Source organism: Gopherus evgoodei, chromosome 11, assembly GCF_007399415.2.
Source record: "Gopherus evgoodei ecotype Sinaloan lineage chromosome 11, rGopEvg1_v1.p, whole genome shotgun sequence".
Taxonomy (NCBI): domain Eukaryota; kingdom Metazoa; phylum Chordata; order Testudines; family Testudinidae; genus Gopherus; species Gopherus evgoodei.
The window spans coordinates 55,254,049-55,276,320 of record NC_044332.1 but is presented as its reverse complement, the minus strand read 5'-3'; the positions used below and the strand labels follow the sequence as shown (position 1 = coordinate 55,276,320).

Genomic DNA, 22,272 nt, shown 5'->3' with positions numbered 1-22,272 from the left:
ATGAATACAAAACAAATCTGGTCTCTTTCTTGTTTTGATCCACTCCATCTCTCTTATACATCTTAAGCTGGCAGTAGATGGTGCAGTACAGCTGCTAGCCATCGTCGTCTCCTGGTTGCTCGCCAGAAGACAGTGCAGTGTGACTTCAGGCAGGACTGAATCTCCAGGAGACGAAACTTAAAAAGATAATGACCTGGAGTCACTCCCATTTACGTCCAGGCGCCCCGACAGGCCTCACTGAGGTCTGCTAAAAGAGCACTCAGGAGACTACGATGATGGCTACCAATCGTAATGCAGTATCTGCTGCCAAAGGCAATGAGCTGCTGCTGTGTAGCAATGCAGTACCACATCTGCCAGCACCCAGGAGACGTATGGTGAGCTGATCGGGCTCCATGCTTGCCGTGGTATAGTGTCTGCATGGGTAACCCTGGAAAAAAAGGCTTGCAATGATTGTCTGCCGTTGCTTTCACGGAGGGAGGGAGGGGGGGCCTGACAATATGCACCCAGAACCACTTGCAACAATGTTTTTGACCTATCAGGCATTGGGATCTCAACCCAGAATTCCAGTGGGTGGCAGAGACTGCGGAAACTGTGGGATAGCTACCACAGTGTAATGCTCCGGAAGTCGATGCTAGCCTCGGTACTGTGGGCACACTCCACTGAGTTAATGGTCTTAGTGGTCTTAAGTGGGGACAAATGCAGTTGACTGTATAAGATCAATTTTTAGAAAACTGATTTCTAGAAGTTCGACCTAATTTCATAATGCAGACATACCCTCAGTAAGTGTGCTGCTCACTTCCTCTTGGACCTCATCACAAGTATAAACATTCTTGATGTACAGCACGATGCTTCCCCCTTTTTCCCATACCCATCCTTCTGGAACAAGCTATATTCTTCAATACTGGTACTCTAACCAGGGTGTTGTCCCACCAATCCTCTGTCTGTTTGCTTCTCCGGTGTTTGCTGCTCCCTACGTTCGCAACTATAGTCTGGTGCAGTATTTAACTCAAATTAGCTTTACAACTTATGGGAAAAGTGGAGCTTAAATGCCCGAGCTTTTTGCCTCCTAGTCAGTTTATCAACTTTTGTCTCCTACTGACTAGGTTAGCCAGTCAGTTAGGCTTTGGAGAAAATTTAGAGCCCTTAAGGCTACAAAGATCTTTTGAAAAGATTATTTAGAAATAATTATGCCTGTGGCACCTAAATGGTTTACATAAACTCAAACTAGTTGGGACTCTTCCAATGAAACATTTGTCTATTTGGGAAAAGTTGATTTTTCAAAAAGTGAAACACTTCATGGAAACGTAGATTTTGATGAAATGTTACTTCAGGAAAAATTAAACAGTGTTGCATTTTGAACTCTTCAGAAAGGATTTTTGGATGGGTGAGGGTGTTCAAAATTATTTATTTTTAATTTAATATCCAAATAAAATTTTAAATTGCAATAAAACTTTTGTCAAAACAACATTTCAACCAAAAACTATTTTTTTTCATAATTTTGTTGGTTGGAAACTGAATTTTTTTTTTCAGAATGATTTTTTTTTATTACAGAATTTCTTGACACAGAAAATTCAGTTTCTGCCCTGTAGAAGAATTTTGTGTTCCGCTGTGAAAACAAGAAAACGTTTAATATACTCTGGCTACTCTGATTAATACATATATCACAGAGTGTGGTGAATACATTCCCCTGTCTGTGTACTTTCTGAAGTTTTTAAGAAGTATGTAGCATTTAGTGGTTAGGAAGTTGAGTATTGTAGTGGAATTGTTTTTAATCACTCTTAGTAAATGAGAAGTTTTGAACATTCGCTAGCTATATGGTACAGAGCAAATTCAGAAAGTTTTAATTACTTCTAGATTTGGGAGAGGAATGTTCTATCGTCTAACAAAGCAGCTCTGTGACCAAGTGAGCAATAGTGCACAGATCTAGCTTTCTTTGTTTAATTTGGGCAACTCATTAGGGCCAAGACTTCAAAAATGGATGCCTAAAGTTAAATTTGTAAATTCATATTTAGGCATCCATGGGAACTGCTGGGTGCTCAGAAAACTTGAGATAAGCCTACTAAATTGGTATGAGGATTTGGGTTTACAAATAATTTCAGGCACCCATTTTGGAACAAAAAGGCCTTAACCCCTCTGCCTGAATTTCTACATCAGCAGAACTGGGATAACTTCAAAGGTGTTTTGTAAATGGATTTGAAATTGTATGGAAGCCATTATAGGAGTGAAATTATACTTCATTGTGTTAGTGAATTTATCAATGAGACATTGTTTTCTATGTGACATTAAAAATGAAATTTATGTTAATGCCTAATCTTGGTGCTCTGTTTTTACCAGCTTTATTTCTCTAATCAGCATGTTTAAGTATTTTATCTTAGTTTTGTTTTAAGCATCCCTCATTTCCATGTTTCTTTAAAGGTTCAGATTCTTACATGAGGGGTAACATTTACATGACTTAAGTGTTTTTGAAAATGGGACTTAAGTGTGTGAGAATTTTACCTTTAGTCTTAATTAGGGCTCTCAAATGATTTAAAAAAAAATCCTGATTAATCGTGAGATTAAAAAAAATACTCAAGATTAATTGTGTGCTTTTAGTCACACTGTTAAACAATACCACCAGCTGAAATTTATAATAAATATTTGTGGATGTTTTTCTACTTTTTCAATTCAGTAACTCCTCACTTAGTCGTCCCGGTTAAGTCGTTTCATTGTTATGTTGCTGATCAATTAGGGAACATGCACCTTTGAAGTTGTGCAGTGGTCCCTTCTAATGTCGTTTGGCAGCTGCCTGCTTTGTCCACTGCATGCAGGAAGAGCAGCCCGTTGCAGCTAGCTGGTGGGGGCTTGGAACCAGGGTGGACAGGCAGCCCCCCATCAGCTCCCCGCTTCCCTAAGTTCCCTGTGCAGCTGCTGCCCAGCAGGCTAACATTGCAGCTGTCCCTCCCTCCACTGCCATGTGCTGCTCCTGCCCTCTGCCTTGTAGCTGTTCCCTGAGACTCCTGCTTGCTGTGCAGGGGGGAGAGGAGGAAGACGGGGGTTGATGTCAGGGTGTCCCCCTCTCCCCTGCTCCTGCACCCTGCACACCCCATCTTCCGTAGAACGATGGGGGAAACATGACAGGGCTCAGGATAGAGGGAGATTGTGCAGACTGTGAGAGTTAACCCTTGAGGGCTCAGCCAATTGCTAGTTCATCATTTTAGCAGTAAGGCATTCCTTGGAAAATATCCCACCCTCTGACTCCTCCACCTGAACCAAGCTTCACAATCATTATCACTTGGTAGCAACCTTAAATTGTTCATTTAAAATTTATACTGTGTGTGTGTATATACACATACGTACGTGTGTGTGTGTGTGTGTGTATATATGTGTATAAAATAATAAAAAATAAATAATTTTTCCACCAGACAAAAGATTTTTCTTTCCTGGAACCTAATGCCCTCATTTACACTAATTCTTATGGGGAAATTGGATTCACTTAACATCATTTTGCTTAAATTCGCTTTTTCAAGAACATAACTACAATGTTAAGTGAGGAATTACTCTGTATTAATTTCAGTTACAACACCATAAAACAAGGTATACAGTGCTCACTTTATATTTTTATTACAAATATCTGCACTATAAAAGAGTATTATTCAGTTCACCTCAAATAAGTACTAGGCAGCATTATCTCCTGTAAATCTAAACAAATTTGTTTTAGAGATTAGCAGAACTGGAATTAGGACTGAGTGGACTAAGTTGCACTTTCATGATAGAGATTCAACAGTACTTGTATGAAGTGAGTTGAAAAATACTATTTCTTTTGTTCACAAATATTTGCACTGTAAAAAAATATATATAAAGTGAGCATGTACACTTTGTATTCTCTGTAATTGAAATTGATATATTTTGAAAATGTAGAAAAACATCCAAAATATATATAATAAATTTAAATTAGTATTACTTTGTTTAAAAGTGTGATTCAAACGGTCATTAATTGCGACTATTGTTTTAATCTAGTTAATTTGTTGTGTTAATTGCATGACAACTGCAATTAATTAATTAATTAAATTTAGTAATCCTCTGTAAGGGAAGAAATAGGTAATTTAGATTTACTCTTTTAGCACATTTTAAACTAGGACCTGATGAAGTATTAAAGTGGCATTATGTGAACAACAACTTTAGCTAACTGAAATCTGTGCATCTATAGCTTTCTTTTAATTAAAATAGGGGCAAAAATATTTGTGTATTGTTTATTCTCACAATAGTGAAGCAGATTTAAAGACTCATTTATCTTCTGAACAACTGTAGTTGTAATGTTTGTTTAAGGGTATTCCATACCACCCTTCATTGTAGTGTCCAAACATAGAGGTGAGGGAGACCACTTGTTCATTATGTAAAAATAGCAAATCAGTTTCCTAACTCACTTTTCCCTCCTGCACACACCAACGGTGCAGTAATGTCCAATAGGGAAGTCAAAATGTGCACATTACAAAGAGATTTAAAAATAAACCAAAACTCCTTCTCTGTATCAGTCTGAATCTTATCTATTTGATCAGTAGAGGGGGACTAGAATTAATGATCTGTAATATCAGGCACAAACTTGACAAGTGAGTGGTGTATGTGTACAGTCAAGAATAACTCTCAACATTGACTCAGAAAACAGGCCTTTGCTGAAGAGTTAAATTTTCTGTTAGATGAATCAGTAGAAAATTCTGATATGCTTGTGCAGATACAAGTAGGCCTGACATTTTTCTTCAGAATAGAATAATGGCTTACATAAACACAGTATAATGGGAAGAAAAATAAAAATGCCCACAGTGCTTTTCCATTACCAGAAATATTGAAAATGTGCTATTTCAATTGAGGAAGATGTATGTAGAATGAATATGTATATGTATATAACAAAATATGTAAGGGCTTTCATTATTTACAGTAACTGTAATAATGTTTCCCAGAAAGGGAAACTGTCCAGAGTAATCTGCTGGTTGCATAGACACCCTCAGACACTTGTCCCCTTCCCTTCCAGTAGTTCTCTCAATTTCTATTGTGTTTTGAAAAGGACGTTTGGATTCCCTTTTGCGGTGTGTCTGACAGAGTCGTGTTTCCTTCCTGTAAAGAAGGGTTAAAGATGGTTTGTTTTTGGCAGGATTTGACACCAAATGTTTTTTCAATGTAATTGTCTTTATGTTCCTAATACTGTAGTCCTAGATCTCACGCAGACTAGCTAGATTTCAATTATACATTTTTATCTGTTCTCAGGACCCTGGCCCACCACCACCTTCACCCTTGATGGGTCTGAAGCCTCTGCAATTGTTAGAGATAAAAGCTAGGGGAAGATTTGGTTGTGTATGGAAAGCTCAGTTGCTAAATGAGTACGTTGCTGTCAAAATATTCCCAATCCAGGTATGTAAATGTTCTTGTCCTATTGTAATGTAAAATATCAATATACAAAGCAAACTTTTCTGTATGCAATAGGAAGTTGTCATCTCCCCAAATGTCAGTAACTATAAAAAACAATTATTTTCTCAAATACAGGAAATGTTGGCAGCTCAAAAGTGAACAAGGCAGATGATGACATACATATTCTTTTTTAATTGAAATAAAAATAAATTGTAATTAAATGCAAAATATGTGCTCTAATTCAACATTGGGGAAATGGAGTTCAAAGTTAAGAAATTCAAAAGACAGAGGTTCTGGTCCTGCAAACTCTTAAGCATATTAGTAATTTTAAGCACTTTACTAGTCCCATTGCACCTGCTGTCCATCCTCCTACTGGTTTTAGTAGTAGTTTGCTGTTGGGTACTGAAAAAATGTGAACCTGCCAAGGAGATTTTTTGCTAACGCTGTCTAAATTAAATGGTAGTCATAATGAATGAAAATTGTCAGAGTAAATTGGTATCCTGAAAGAGATCCCAGGAAAGTGGCTGTTCCAATTAGGCATGTATCCATTAAGTGAAGTATACTGCAGTACTGGAAATGTTGAGCCATCAGCTTCATTTAGCTCTGCAGCTCTGGGGGGTCCTGTTAAATTGTTAGAAGTGCAGTCTCACTGAAAGGATATTAAAGCACATTGAATTACATTAATCTGAGTATTACAGTACTTAAAAATACACTTTAGCAGGTAAGGAGGGGTGAGTTGTACTTAGATTTTCTAATAAGTAGATCCATATTGACTTGCTGATAAAACACATCTGTGGAGATCATCTTTCTCTAGTAGGAATTTCTTACCCCCTAAATAAAATCCATTACACTTGGAATTTTGCTTAACACAACTTAATGAAGAAAAGCTGTTCCCACTTCTTAAAATTATATAATATTAAAACTTGTATTGAACATAATTTTTGAGCAATGATCTTCAGCATCAGAGTGGTTAATGTTGCTAGCGTTATCAAGAGCCAAGCATTAGATTTGGTGGGCAATATGCAAACCCTTCACTCAGCTGACAGTACCCCAGACCTGACCTTAAGCTTCTCTGCTATTCCAGTGTATGGTATCTATGGAGATCCACGTTGGTGTCAACCTGCATAGTACTGTTACAATAGACAAATTTCCATGGGAGACTACCAAATATAGTTTCCTTGTAACTTAAATTAGATACATAAAGATTTATCCTATAATTTTATGCATTTTTCATGTTTTATCTGAAATATGTAGTACAGATTTTTAATTACTTACCTAAATTTCAGACACATACTTGTAATTTAAAATAATCTATCTAGTCTGTCAATATTAATATTTTGAAACGTTCCTTTCTTTCCATTGATTCAAATTTATACCAGGTCAAAACAGATTTTAATCTCTTAATATAAAGATCAGTTAACTTTTCATAATGAATTACAGCAGCAAACTTGTGACTTAGAAGAGTTGTTTTTGTTTTGTTTTGTTTTTTCCCCATCAGAAAATAGTAAATGTACTAACCTAATATCTGTGCTTGATTAAGGACAAACAGTCATGGCAAAATGAGTATGAAATTTACAGCTTGCCTGGAATGAAGCATGAAAATATCTTACAATTCATTGGTGCAGAGAAACGAGGCACCAGCATTGATGTAGATCTATGGTTAATTACAGCATTTCATGAAAAGGTATGGTCAGTTTTGACAACAAATAATGTTGGTTTTTATCTATTTAGTTTCATTGTAATTTTATTAAAATCCTGTAGCCTATGTACAAGCTTACAGAAAGGAAGGCTGTGTAATTTGGAGTTCCAGCTAATTTTAAAAAAGAATTGAAAGTAGTTTCACTTACCCACTAGGCCCTCCCCCATTTTTGTAGCTTCAGGGATCATTTTCCTCTCACTCCCTTCCCCATCCAAAAGACCAAGCCAAATTAAAACAGGTTTTGTCCTAGTAGAGAAGCTGTAAAAGTCACTGGCATTGATCCTTGCCAGAGTAAGATGTTCTCTAAAACAACACAAATATAATTTTATCAGTATTTCACTCTGTTTGTGGGCCTTCCTAATGAAGTAGGTCTTCAAAAGTTTTTTAACCAATGCCCATCAATTGAACTGAGTCTCATATATGAAATTTGTATCACAAATTTAAATGGTTTTCTGTATGGAAAGCTCCCTACAATAAGAAATATCAAAGTGTATGTATAACAAAATAACAGCATTATTGTTACTACTGGCCCATCTAGCTTTAGTGATGTAACTTACATTTCTTGTAGTAGAATAAAAATATTTTCAGACATGTTGAATATTAGGACTTGTAAAATTAAAGCAGTTGTGTAATAGCATAAATAGCTAAGGGGAAATAGAGTGCTTTGCTATGAACCACGTAAAGTTAGGAATATTATTTCCTGTATAAGTCTTATAAAAAAATTATTCAATATATAAAGATTTTACATAATGTAAATGTGAAAATTGACTTATGCTGTGTCATAGTCAGTATTTACAGTTTGGTACAACACCTCAGTCCTAACACATACATCCATCCGGTTAAATGTAGCTTTTGATTCTAGCTTTTGCTTTGGTTACTGTAAAGTTTTAAACAAGACAGCTACCTCACATTTTTGATACCAGTCTATTAAATTTATTTATGCATGTTATATCAAATTAAATCAACAGATAAACATTTCCCTTTCTAAAAGGATATGGTCTACTTAATTGCTCATGTCTGAATTGTTTTTTAAACTACTGTTATCTCTTAATGACCAAGATTATTCTCATTGAAGAACAGGAGAGAAAATTTTCTTTTTCCCCCCCCAATTTTTGTACGTTTGTCAGCATTTGGTTTGTTAGCAATTCAGTTCTTCAAGTGATTGCTCATGTCAATTCCATTCTAGGTATGCACGCACCCATACATGCGGTCGTCGGAGATTTTTGTTGTAGTGGTATCCATAGGGTTGGCTGTGGCACTCTTAAGTGCCGCGCTCATGCATTGGTATATTAAGTGCCGCCAACCCTACACCCTCTCAGTTCCATCTTACTGCCTGTGGTGGTTAGTCAGAGCGCCTTTTCCTCACCTAGCAAGAGCTAACAGTTTCGTTGTTATTGTCTTCAAGCCTTAGGGCCTTGTAAATAGTTTATTCCTAGTACAGTAACTCCTTGCTTAACGTAGTTATTTTCCTGGAAAATGCTACTTTAAGCAAAACAATGTTAAGCGAATCCAGTTTCCCCATAAGAATTCATGTAAAGGGGAGCGGGTAGGCTCCAGGGAAATTTTTTTGCCAGACCCCCCCCCCCAATAGATATAGATATAGATGTATAATATATAAAAATAGTTTTTAAACAAACAATTAAATACTGTACACAGTAATGATTGTGAAGCCTGTTTGAGATGGTGCAGTCAGAGGGTGGGATATTCCGAGGGAATGCCTTACTGCTAAATGATGAACTAGCACTCAGCTGAGCCCTCAAGGATAACACGTTAATATAGCCTCACACTCTACAAGGCAGCACAAAATGGAGGGAGGGGAGACAGCATGGCAGAGAGAGAGGCGCATTGCCCCCTTAAGTACACCGACCCCACTCTGAGTACACTGTTCAGCAAGTGAGACAGCAGCTGCTGCCAGCAAGCTACCTCCTTCTTGAGCCTGATCATGTCCCATCTCATCCCCCCAGCTCTATGGAGTTGGGGTAAAGGAGTGGGGAGGGGGACACCCTGACATTAGCACCTCTTCTTCCCTCCTTCTCTCCCCCCCACCCCCCCACAGCAAGCAGGAGGCTCCCAGGAGCAGCTCCAAGGCAGAGGGCAGGAACAGCAGCACTGCCAGGCAATTGATAGCCTGCTGGGCAGCTGCTGCACAGGGAACTTAGGGGGGCTGCCAGTCCACCCTGGTTCCAAGCACTCACCCGCTAGCTCCAACAGGTTACTGTTTCTGCAAGCAGTGGACAAAGCAGGCGGCTGCCAAACAATGTGATAGGGGAGCATTGCCCAACTTTAAACGAGCATGTTCTCTAATTGATCAGCAATGGGATGATGTTAAGTGAGGAATTACTGTAGCTAGTGTTTGAGTAGTGATTAAGTAGTGTAGTTAGAAGTTAGTCTCAGCGGGGACTTCTCCCCAGGCGTGCATGCCCCAGTCTCCAGGTTTTAAGCCCTGCTTGGACTGTAAATGGCCTATGCCTGTTAGTGACCCCCATAGCAGCTGCCTGAAGTGCTTGGGGGAATCACATATGAGGGACAAGCATCACATCTGTAAAAACTTTTGACCCAGGACCCAGAAAGAGCACATCATCCATTTGAAGGCCCTCCTCATGGAGTCTGCTTTCTATCTGGCTTCTGAGCCTTCCCGGCTAGACTGTACTCCCCCCCGTCCCCCCAGTACTTCAGCCTTGGTGCATAGTGCACCCCCAGCACCAGGCTCTGCCTGGCATCACTCTCTGTTGCCAGTGCCCAAAAAAAAGTCCAAGAAAGTCCATGGGGTATCAGGCAAAGGACTCAGTTTAGGCTGCCAGCCAACACTGGAGCCACATGGACCCGTCACCCCAAGGGGGCTGCACTCCTGGGAGTGGTAGGGAACCCAGGCTTCTCCAAAGCAGAGGCCACGTATGTCTCTGGAAGTGGCAAAGGCTCACTATGCGGGCAAGCCAGCCGTCTAGACACCCCGCAAACGGCAAGTGAGCGCTGCTGATCCCCAGAGCCAAGATAACGCTCTGTCTCCATGCTGCAGATTGCCTTGGGGGGAGGTGCTGGTCATTGTATCACCAGCACCATTCGCCCTCCCGTCGGTCCGTCTTATCGGCATGGATCCCTATCCCCCGCACTGTGGGAACAGTCTTCATTGCAATACCAGTCCCACCATCCTGTACTGGTCCTATTTAAAATGCTCGTCTCTAGTGGCAATGGTTAGTTGCCAGATGCAGGCATCAACAGCGCCACCGTGGTCATGGGAAGAGGATTCCTCCAGCACGGAGAGGGAATTCAGCCCCTCATTGAGGTATCACCAGCGTGATTGGGCACTCATGGCTGTGTCGACCTCTGTGATGTCAACTTTGCAACACAGCCATTGACCAGCACAGTGGTCCTACTGGAGTACGTGGGGTATGCCTGTGATGCCAGTGCCCTCTCTGACGTCTTAACGTGTGACGATTAACAGCTGACGGCACCACTGGCACCAGACTTAGTGCAAAAAGTGCACTCAAAGGTCGAGGTAGAGGAATGAGGGCCCACCACAAAATCCTTTTCCCCTGAGGAGAATGGTGCCCTGGGGACTCCCCCGGTGGTCCAGTCATCATCCTCATCCCTGGACAAGGTGATGGCGGGGCCCTTGCATGCTAACCCCCCAGATAACTTCAAGGAGCACCAGGCCCTGCTTTGACACGTGGCCAAGAACTTGGACCTGGAGGTAGAGGAGATGGCCTGTGTTCAGTGTGCTCTTGGTGTCTATCCCTGTCCATGTTGCACTACTCATGGATGATGGACTCTTAAAAATAGCCGAAGCTCTCTGGCAATCCCCATCATCCATCCCTCCCACCTCCAAGAGGGCTGAGAGAAAATACTTCATCTCAGCCAAGGGGTTTGAGTACTTGCATACTCACCCGCCTCCAGACTTGCTGATTGCCTCTGCAGCCAATGAGAAGGCCAACCGGGGCACACCAGTTCGACCCCCAAAAAATGAACAGGCAAAAGAGGCTGGACCTTTTTGGGAGGAAGATTTATTCAGTGGCTAGCCTTCAGTTCCTGGTGGCAAACCACTGGGCTCTGTTGGGCAGATACTTCAACTTATGGAACTCCCTCTGAAGTTTGAGTCCTTGCCCCAGGACTTGGTCCAGGAGTTTGGTACCCTGGTGGAGGAGGGTACTGCAACAGCAAGGTGCTCCCTCCAAAATGGCATGGGACATGGCCGACTTGGTGGTAACGGCGGTGGTCGTGAGGTGCAACTCCTGGCTTCAGACCGCTGGCGTGTTCCAGGAAATGCAGGCCCCAATTCAAGATCTCCTGTTCGATGGGAATGGTCTCTTTTGTGGGGCAGACTGATGCAAGGCTGATTAGCCTAAAGGACACTTCGGGTGACCCCTTGCTTTCTGGGTCTGCGTATGCTGCAATTGGCAAGGAAACAGTTTTGGCTGTGACCGCCAAGGCCTTGGCAGCCTTGACTGATCTGCAAGGACACTGGATAGAGACGTTAGCTTTAGTTGTTGCCGCCCTTCCTCCTCCCGCTCACCCGTGCAGCTCAGTCTGGCAAAGCGCCCTGTAGGCTATAAGCATTCATTTTGAAGGTGGTCCTGCTGCAGGTGACCCTGGATTATCTTCTGCACTTCAAACTCCAAGGATTGTCCCTGTCATCGATCAGGATCTGCCTGGATGCTATTTTGGCCTTCCACCTCTGTTCCAAGGCAGGTCAGGCTTCGCTCATGACATGACAGCCCTGTTTTTGAAAGGTCTGGAGCGTGTCTACCTTCATGTCCAGGATCCTGTCCCTCCTTGGGACTTGAATCTTGTGCTGTCGTGGCTCATGGGGCCTCCTTTCAAGCCTCTGGCTTTCTCTCTCCTTCTCTCCTGGAAGGTTTCATTCCTGGGTGCCAAAACATCTGCCTGCAGGGTGTGTGAGATCAGGGCTTTTAGTTCAAAACTTCCCCATACAGTATTCTACAAGGTTAAGGTCCAGCTGTGACCGCACTCAGCATTCCTGTCCACGGTAGCTTCCTAGTTTCATACTGGCCAGGACATATTACTTACCTGTCTTCTTCCTGAAGCCTCATAAATCAGAAGAGTAATGCAGGTTACGTGCCCTGGATGTCAAGAGGGCATTGGCCTTCTACATCGATAGGACAAAGCCATTTCACAAGTCAGTGCAGCTGTTTGTTGTGGTGGCAGATAGGATGAAAGGTTAGCCAGTGCCTGATGAGAGGATTTCATCCTGGATCATGGCCTGTATCCACTACTGCTATGAACTGATGAAAGTGCTTCCACCAGCAATCATGATGGCACACTGGACTAGAGCATAAGTGTCATTAGTGGCCTTCCGGCACAGGTGCCGCTCCAAGAGCAGCTACCTGGTCATCTGTCCCCACGTTCATGTCTCATTATGCACTTACGCAGCAAGCTTGAGATGACACTGGCTTTGGCAGAACAGTGCTACAAGCCACACGGCCATGAACTCCGAGCCCACTTCCATGGATACTGCCTGTCACCTAGAATGGAATTGACATGAGCAAGCTCTCAGAGAAGAAGTTACCTACCTTTTGTAACAGTTCTTTGAGATCTGTTGCTCATGTCCATTCAATTACCCACCTTCCTGCCCTTCTATTGGACTTGCTGGCAAGAAGGAACTGAGAGGGCATAGAGTCAGCGGCACCTAATATACCAACTCATAAGCGCAGCACTCAAGAGACTGTCATAGCCAACCCTACGGATACCGCTAAGGCAAAAATCTCTGACGACAGTGCACGTGAGCCCACACATACCTAGGATAGAATGGACAAAAGTAACACATCTCAAAGAACAACAGTTACGAAAGATAGGTAACCGTTTTTTCCCCTTGAGCAGTCAATCCATTGTCCCATTTTGTGTGGGCTTCCCTCACAGCAACAAGTGAGACACAGACACTTGTCTGGTTTTTAAAAAGTGATATTTAAAACCCCAAAAGTTGGCGTGGGATTCAAGAGTAGTGTAACTCTTGAATTTTAACTTGTTTATAATTTGACTAAATTTGTAGTTCATAATATGAGAAAAGGTAAAGAAACGATCTCTCTCTCATAGATCCCCTCACTCTATATTAAAAAGAAAAAAAAAGGCTCTGAATATAAATGTAATGCTTGTGAGAAAGTACATACATAATTCAGCATGATGCTTGGGGCTGGATCCAGAAAACTCTTGACTTTGTGCCCAGAAAATCAAATCACCCTGTTTTGAAAGCAAAGAAATTCCAGTATTTATCTCCAGCAGTGTGTTTAACTTGTAATATCTAATTTTTTTCTTTGACTGTTCTTTTACAGAATAGTTTCTTAATATCTATCATAAATTGTCTTCCTTCATCTCTAGTCTTTTTTAGTTTAAAACTTTGCACATTTGACTCCCATTTATTTAATCCCCTAATAAATGAGGGTCAATGACAAGACATTTTTCACATCTTTTTTTTAATTTTATTAAATTGTTTGGTTATTGTGTGAAATATAGGTATCTCTTGTAAGTGTTTGTTGTGTTAAGAGATGACCAATTGGATTGGAAATTATACCTTTTTTCTAAATACCAACAGATTATACAGTAGAACCTCAGCATTACAAACATCTAGGAAATGAGGTTGTTCATAACTCTGAAAAAAACATAATGGTTATTTCAAAAGTTTTTACAACTGAACATTGACTTAATACAACTTTGAAACTTTACTACGAAGAAGAAAAATGCTGCTTTTAACCATCTTTTAACTTGAATGAAACAAGCACAAAACAGTTTTCTTACCTTGTCAAATCTTTTTTTAAACTTTCTGGTTTTTTAGCAAAAAGAACGAGGAGTACTTGTGGCACCTTAGAGACTAACAAATTTATTTATGCTCAAATAAATGTTAGTCTCTAAGGTGCCACAAGTACTCTTCGGTCTTTTTGCTGATACAGACTAACTGGCTATCACTCTAAAACCTTACTTTTTAGTAGTTTAACACAATAATATATGTATTTGTGGTTTTTGGAGTGGGGAGGTGGAGGGTTTTTTTGGGTTTTGTCTCTGCTGCTGCCTGATTGTGTACTTTCGGTTCCAAAAGAGGTATTTGATTGACTGGTCGGTTTGTAACTCTGAAGTTCTACTGTACCTGTAATCATGCATGCTATATATATAGGTTTATGAAACAGATATGATTCTTTGTATCTGTGTTCTAGGTACACTTTATCATTAAGAAAATCTCTCCTTAATGGGAAATAATACTAAGATTTACTTTAATTGTTTTTCCCTCCACTGTACAGGGTTCACTAACTGACTTTCTCAAGGCAAATGTGGTTTCTTGGAATGAGCTGTGTCATATTGCCGAAACTATGGCTAGAGGTTTGGCTTACCTTCATGAGGATATACCAGGTCTGAAAGATGGACATAAACCTGCTATATCCCATAGGTATGCTATATTACAGATATTGCCTATTATCTCATGTATTAAGCTGTAGCTTAATCTTGTGTACAGATATAGAACAACATGGCTATGAAATACTTTATCATAGCTAAAATAAACATTTAAAATCAGATTAATAAATAAAACAGCACTGCAACTTTGCACTTTCAAGAAAAATCTGTTCTAAATAACTTTTTTTAAATATTTTTTAAATTTTGAAATGCAGCTGTTTAAACTACAAGTTAATGTGTCTGATTTAGAGTTCTGTGGTTATAAAATGTAAAATGAATTAGTACTGAAAATCACACAACTACTCTCAATGTGAGATATCCAGTAAGCTGCTTATAAAGCAGATCACATATATTTCCTCTCTCTCTCTCCATGTCCAGGTGACTACATTGTATCTACAGGCTGAGAATAGGTACTTACTGCAAGTATTTCAGTACACAGTCAAGTCTAGTTTGCATTTATTATAGTACCTACTCAGTTCCCTATACTTGAGGTTATGCATATACCTGGAACTCAAAAGTAATTAGGCCTTGTTCTGTACCACTGATGTTTAATGTGAGTTTTATCATAGACCTATGTGAGGATCAGAGCCTTAAACCACCACCTGAGTTCTGTATGGATGGAGCCCTGAACTTGTCTGGAGTCAAATTTGACTTCAATGGGTCTGTTCAACTGCTTAAAGTTAGGTATGTGCTTAGTTGGGTTGGGAAGTGGTTGGGAAACTCCTTGTAACTGTTAGAGGCATGTTGACTCTACTCTCTATTCCTAGTTAATCCACCTTCCTACAGTTCTGAAAGCAAATGTAAGTGTTAGTATTTTCTGTTGGTTCCCTTTATAATTATACCCAGATAAAAAACTTAGGTGAAAATAAGAATACAAAGCAGTAACTTAGATACCTATGTCCCTATGCTTGAGGTTAGAATAGAATTAAGATATGACTTAAACCTAAAAATTTGAAAGTACAGAATTTCACAAAGTACCCCAAAACCTTAACTATACCTCCTTTAGTGATATCGATTAACCTTTCATTTTTCCTCTATTCCTTTAATGCCTGCTTTGTAAGATGTACTTTGGGATCAGGAGGCTGTGTCCCGTCCCCTCCCCCCCCCATTTTTTTTAAACTTGAATGCACATTCATAATTTAACTTTTAAACAGTCACTAGCTTTGTACAGTTTGTAGGTGAACTGCTGCAAGTATGCATCACTATTGGTTTACTATCTCTCTATTGTGTACACACTAGCTCCAAGTATGGCCTGATTGTCTGATATTACAGAACTGTGATCTAATTGGAACACCTTCTAGAAAGTGGTGAGCACCTCAAAGAATCAGGTCCCTATTTAGCAGTTGGAATGACTGCCCATATTCTCCTATTTCATTTAATCAGGAATTTGGAAAGTAGGCTTTTTGTGGAGTGTGACAGTAACAGTTGGTGTGCTGGTCCTTGACTAGGGCTCTTAAGCACTACAATAATAGAGATAATAAGGTTAAAGTTGGTACAACCACTTAATATCAGTGGGACTATTCAAAGTGTGTAAAGTAAGCATGTGCGTAAGGCTTTGTAGCATCTGGACTCAATGTCTAGGGAATAAATATCCCGTGGAAATTTTTTTTTTTTTCCTTTTCAAATGTTTGCAGTTACTGGAGGTTTATCCTAGCTCTAGATTTCCTAGCTCTTAAGGGTTTTTACCCTGAAGTTATTGAAATGTACTCTTCACTGTCAGAAAATTGGGAGTTTTGAGGGGCTAGGGAGTTGGTGAGAGTGGGATGCAGAGAAGTGGGGAGTTGGTCTGGAAACTCACTCTTAAAAAGTGTGAATATGTGACTAGTGTGAGGTGCGAGATGATTAAGACATGGCATGAAGCTAAAGTGGTTTCTTGCACCATTTGTATGATATACTCCCAGTGTAGTTACTATGTACATATTTACATGAGTAATGTCTTAAACCAGTCTTTCCTAAACCCTTGAAAGCGACACCCTGCTTCAGGAAATAAAACCAGTCCCATCTCACTGTAGGATGGTATGAAAGGGCTATGCACTTTAATTCATACATTTTTTGCTCTGCTTTGGGAAATATTGATATAGGTCTTCATCATGTATTTCCTTCTCCTTTCTCGCATGGTTTTAGCAGTGAAATAGTTAGGTGTTGCTATTTAAAATATTAATGGGGAACCTGAATTGCCATCAACTTAAATGGGCAGTTCACACCACAGAGATTGTTTCAGACATTCTGGAAGATAGATGATTCTATATCTGTTACAGCTTACTTCACATTTTGAAGATATTCCTTGCAATCTAAGACTGAATTTAAAATAAAGAGAGAAAACCACCACTGTGGAGAGCAATAGAGATATTAGAGTGTTCCCCTGAACTAGTCTTTTCCTAGTTGGCATGCTCCATGCTTTGGGGAAATGCTGTCTTAAGAAGTTTCTTTTGAGTAAATTAAGAATTTTCAAAATTGGTACATGTATCATATTGGTACATGGTACATATATAAAGATGCTATTTATTATCTAAACACTTTATCTTGATATATTTTAATTTAATAAAAAGTACTGAATCAGTTCCATATATAAGCAGGGCATTTGTGCTGCTTTTGTATGCCAATTAATATGTCTAACGTCAAACTTGTGCATTCTAATCTTTAGTGGTCCTATAAGATTGTAGTATGTGAAGTTCTCTGTGTTTATCAGACTTAATTATTTAGTTAAAGGAAGATGGAAAAATGATTGGCGATCCCTCGATTCGAGGATGATCTCTACCACGAATTTGCATATGGGTCCTGAGATGACTCAGGACTCCGATCCTGGAACAGCAGATCCACCCACAGTAGGTACAGACATTTTGTGGCAGGCCAGTGACCTGCTGGGAGAAAGCTGTATCTTTTTCTTTCCTCCTCTCTTTTTCCTTTCAGCTTCAAGGGCCACGCCCTTCTCCTCGAAACAGGCTACTGCCTGATGGAGGTGCCATTGGGGTTGGTTGGTGGCTTCTTCTTTCCAGCTTGTGATGGCCACATGAGTTTTCTTAAGATACGCTTTCAGTGGATCTTTGTAGCGTTTCCTCTGATCATGACAGGATCTCTGACCATGTGTGAGCTGAGAGTAGAGGACTTGTTTTGAGAGGTGAGAGTCTGGCATCTGCACACAATGTTCAGCCCAGTGAAGTTGGTGCATGAGGATCATTGCATCAATGCTGGTGACGTTGGCTTCAGTGAGGATGCTGGTGTTAGTGCGGCAATCTTGCCACTTGCTGTGAAGGATCTTCTGGAAGCATCATTCATGATACCTCTCCAAACTCTTGAGATGCTGTCAATAGGTCACCCAGGTTTCACATCCATAGAGGAGTGTAGGAACAACAACTGTAATACAGACCTGGATCTTGATGTCCTGCCCTAGGTCACAGTCCGTGAAAACTTGTCGGAGCAATTTCCCAAAGGAAGCACTTCCGGCACAGGATCCAGTGTGCATCTCTGTCAATTTTTGCAATTTGGGAAAGTTGGCTACCAAGGGAGCAGAAGTGCCTAACTATCTCCAAAGTCTGACCCTAAATGGTGATTTGTGGTTAGTCATGTGTAATGCCTGAAACAGGTTGATAGAACACTTTAGTCTTGAGTGGGAGTCCTAGGTTTCAGTCAGCTTGTGCAAGAAAATACAATATGGACTGAAGGTCATTCTCAGTGTGAGAGAGAATGAAGTCTTCAGCAGACTGAAGATCAGTAATGGATGCCCTGAAGACTTTTTAGAATTTGAGTGGAGATGTCAAAGATTAAAGAGCCGCTCATCCATTCTGTACTGAATGTCAACTCCTCTGGGGAGATGATTTTTAACGAGGACCAAAATGACTGCTAAATGAATGGAAAACAGGGTTGGGGCAACAATGCATCCTTGCTTAACCCCAGTTTTGATGATGAAAGGTTCCATCTCAAGTCCATTACAGGAAACAGTGGTAGTCATCTGATCATGGAGAAGCCTTAGAACTGTAATAAATTTTGGAGGGCAGCCAAATCTGGTACCTTCCACAGGGCTTCACAATTGATAGTCAAAGGCGTTTGGCAAATCGATGAAAGCCATGTACAGGTCATGATTTTGCTCTGGAGATTTTTCCTGGATTTGGCATGCAGCATCGGTTGTCCCGTGAGATGGTCTAAAACCACACTGAGATTCCAGCAATATTTCCTCAGCAATGGGAAGTAATCGGTTTAAGGGGATATGGGCAGGAATTTTCCCTGCTGTAGATAGCAAGGCAGTGCATCGATTAGTTTCCACACTCTGACTTCTCTTTTCTTAAAGATTGTAACAATGTTAGCATTTCTCAAGTCTTCTGGAATCTTCTCATTTTACCAGATATGAAGAAAAAGTTTGTGGAGCTTCCCTACCAGTTCTTCACCTCCAAATTTGTATACTTCAGCTGGTATGCCATCTGGCCCTGCTGCCTTGTTGTTATTAGTTTGCATAATGTCTCATGTTACTTCTTCAAGGGTGGGTGGGGGATCAGCAAGATATTCTCTTTCACGTCTTTTGAGCTATAGATTCAATATTAGCATCAGAGACAGTTGACTCACGATTCAGGAGTAACTCAAAATGCTCCTTCCATCTGGCTTTGGCTTCTCTGTCCTTAAAATATGTTGACCTATGTTGGGCTCAGAGTGGTGTGGGTCCATGAGATCATGGGCCATAAATGGCCCTTAAACATGACATGAGTTTCTGTCAGGTAATATCAGCATAAAGCTCAATCTCCTTGGCCTTTTCTCACCATGACTTATTTTTCCTTTGGGCTTTAGCCTTGAATTACTTATCACACCAGCAGAAGAAAGTCATATATGATGTTTTGCCACATGTGATGAGCTTTTCTTTTCTGGTCAAGCAGGCCCTGAATCTCAGCATCATTCTCATCAAACCAATCTTGATGATGGCAGGTTACATAGACAATAGACTTGGCACATGCCGAGAGAATGGCCATCTTTAATCCCTTTCAGAAATTTTCATTGTTAGCTGTAGGCATAGTGGCAAACTTATCTTGGAGACACTGCCGAAGTTTCTTCTGAGTCACTATATCGTCAAGGGACTTGACATGAAATTTCTTTTGTACGGATTTTGCCTGCTTATATTGCCTTGAGACGATCTGGAAATTCATGATTGATCTAACAAGGCAATGGTCTGTCCAACAGTCACTAGTTACATGCATGGCCCTCATGATGTGGACATCCTTCCAATGTCAAGCTCTAACAATAACAGTGAAGAAGGTGCCATGCCTGGAGCGAGGGTGTCTCCAGCTGGTCTTATACTTCTCACTTTGTCTAAAGAGGGTGTTCGTGATGAACACACCATGTTCTACGCATTTGCTCAGGAGAAAGATGCCACTGGAGTTACCCTTTCCTACTCCTTCTCCGATAGTGCCATTCCAGAGATCTGACTCCTGCCCGACTCTAGCATTAAAATCTCCGAGAAGAATGATCTCCTCTTCCTCCTCCTCGGGAATGTTGATCAAGACTGGGTACATCTACACTACAGGATTATTCCAATTTTACATAAATCGGTTTGTAAAACAGATTGTATAAAGTCGAGTGCATGCGGCCACACAAAGCACAATAATTTGGCGGTGTGCGTCCGTGTACCGAGGCTAGCGTCGATTTCTGGAGCGTTGCACTGTGGGTAGCTATCCCATAGTTCCAACAGTCTCCCCCGCCCATTGGAATTCTGGTTGAGATCCCAATGCATGATGGTGCAAAAACAGTGTCGCTGGTGATTCTGGGTAAATGTCGTCACTCATTCCTTCCTCCGTGAAAGCAACGGCAGACAATCATTTCGCGCCCTTTTTCCCTGGATTGCCTTGGCAGATGCCATAGCATGGCAACCATGGAGCCTGTTTTGCCTTTTGGCACTGTCACCGTATGTGTGCTGGATGCCACTGACAGAGGTGGTACTTCAGCGCTACACAGCAGCATTCCTTTGCCTTTGCAAGGTAGCAGAGACAGTTATCAGTCGTTCTGTACCGTCTGTCATGCCAGTGTAAATTGGTGATGAGATGACGGTTATCAATCGTTCTGTACCATCTGCTGCTGTCATGGGTGCTCCTGGCTGGCCTTCGCTGGGGTCTGCCGGGGACGTGAAGACAAAAATGGGAATGACTCCCCGGGTCACTCCCTCCTTTGTTTTATCTAAAAATAGAGTCAGTCCTGCCTAGAATATGGGGCAAGTGTACTAGAGAACCAGTGTACCAGAGAGCATAGCTGCTCCATGTCAGATCCCACAGAAATGATGTGCTGCATGCCATTCTAGGGGGTGCCCCTGTAACAACCCCACCCGTTGCAGTGTCCCTCCATTTGTGTGATGAAGTAATAAAGAATGCAGGAATAAGAAACACTGACTTTTTAGTGAGATAAAATGAGGGGGAGGCAGCCTCCAGCTGCTATGATAATCCTGGCAGGACATTAAACGGTGGGGGGAGAGGAGCCCAGCATCTTGCTGCTATGATAGTCCAGGCAGTACCAGAATCTTTTCTTTAGACATGAAGGGGGGGGGGGGCTGATGGAACTCAGCCCCCAGTTGCTGTGATGAAGACGGTTACCAGCCGTTCTGTACCATCTGCTGGGAATGACCGGGAGTCATTCCTATTTTTACCCAGGTGCCCCCGGCCGACCTCACCTTAGGCCAGCCAGGAGCACTCACGGGATGATAAGGACGGCTATCAATCATTCTGCACTGTACCGTCTGCCATCGGGGAATGGAGGGGGGAGGATGCTGCTGTTGAGTGCCGCAGCACCGGTCTACCAGCAGCATGCAGTAGATATACGGTGACATATAAAAAAGTCAATAAATGATTTTTTCCCCTTTTCTTTCACGGGGGGCCAGGAGGACAACATATACCTTGAAACACCCCGGACAATGTGTTTGACCCTACAGGCATTGGGAGCTCAGCCAAGAATGCAAATGGTTTTCGGGGACTGTGGGATAGCTGGAGTCCTCAGTACCCCGTCCCTTCCTCCATGAGCGTCCATTTGATTCTCTGGCTTTCCGTCACACAGCACTGTGCTGTGGACTCTGTATCATAGCCTGGAGATTTTTTTCAAATGCTTTGGCATTTCGTCTTCTGTAACGGAGCTCTGCTAGAACAGATTTGTCTCCCCATACAGCGATCAGATCCAGTATCTCCCGTACGGTCCATGCTGGAGCTCTTTTTGGATTTGGGACTGCATCGCCACCCGTGCTGATCAGAGATCCACGCTGGGAAACAGGAAATGAAATTCAAAAGTTCACAGGGCTTTTCCTGTCTACCTGGCCAGTGCATCCGAGTTCAGATTGCTTTCCAGAGTGGTCACAGTGGTGCACTGTGGGTTACCTCCTGGAGGCCAATACCATCGATTTGCGGCCACACTAACCCTAATCTGACATGGCAATATCGATTTCAGTGCTACTCCTCTCTTCGGGGAGGAGTACAGAAACCGGTTTAAAGAGTCCTTTATATTGATATAAAGGGCCTCGTTGTGAGGACGAGTGCAGGGTTAAATCGGTTTAACGCTGCTAAATTCGATTTAAATGCATAGTGTAGACCAGGCCTCTGTCAATATCTGTATAGAATTGTTCCTGGATATCCTCGATAGAATCCAGCGTTGGGGCATATGCACTGATGACAGCAGCAGACTGGTGGTTGCTGAGCTCAAGACTAAGTCATAAGATGTTTGATTCCTACAGGAAATTTTATAAGCTGACTGACAAATTTATTCCTGATTGCAAAACCGACACTATGAATGCGCCTGTACTCTGCAGATTTTCCTTTCCAGAGAAAGGTGTAGCCTCCACCTGC

General features: G+C 41.5%; 1 protein-coding gene across 2 annotated transcripts in view; it reads left to right on the top strand.

Annotated features, from left to right (window-relative positions):
- Nucleotides 1–22,272, top strand: part of ACVR2A (activin A receptor type 2A) — a 109,305-nt gene that overhangs the window by 68,934 nt on the left and 18,099 nt on the right. For both annotated transcript variants that reach the window (XM_030579491.1, XM_030579492.1), the window contains 3 exons: nucleotides 5,239–5,382; nucleotides 6,920–7,063; nucleotides 14,323–14,468. In XM_030579491.1, coding sequence (XP_030435351.1) covers nucleotides 5,239–5,382; nucleotides 6,920–7,063; nucleotides 14,323–14,468 — 434 coding nt within the window. The remainder of the gene's footprint in view (nucleotides 1–5,238; nucleotides 5,383–6,919; nucleotides 7,064–14,322; nucleotides 14,469–22,272) is intronic.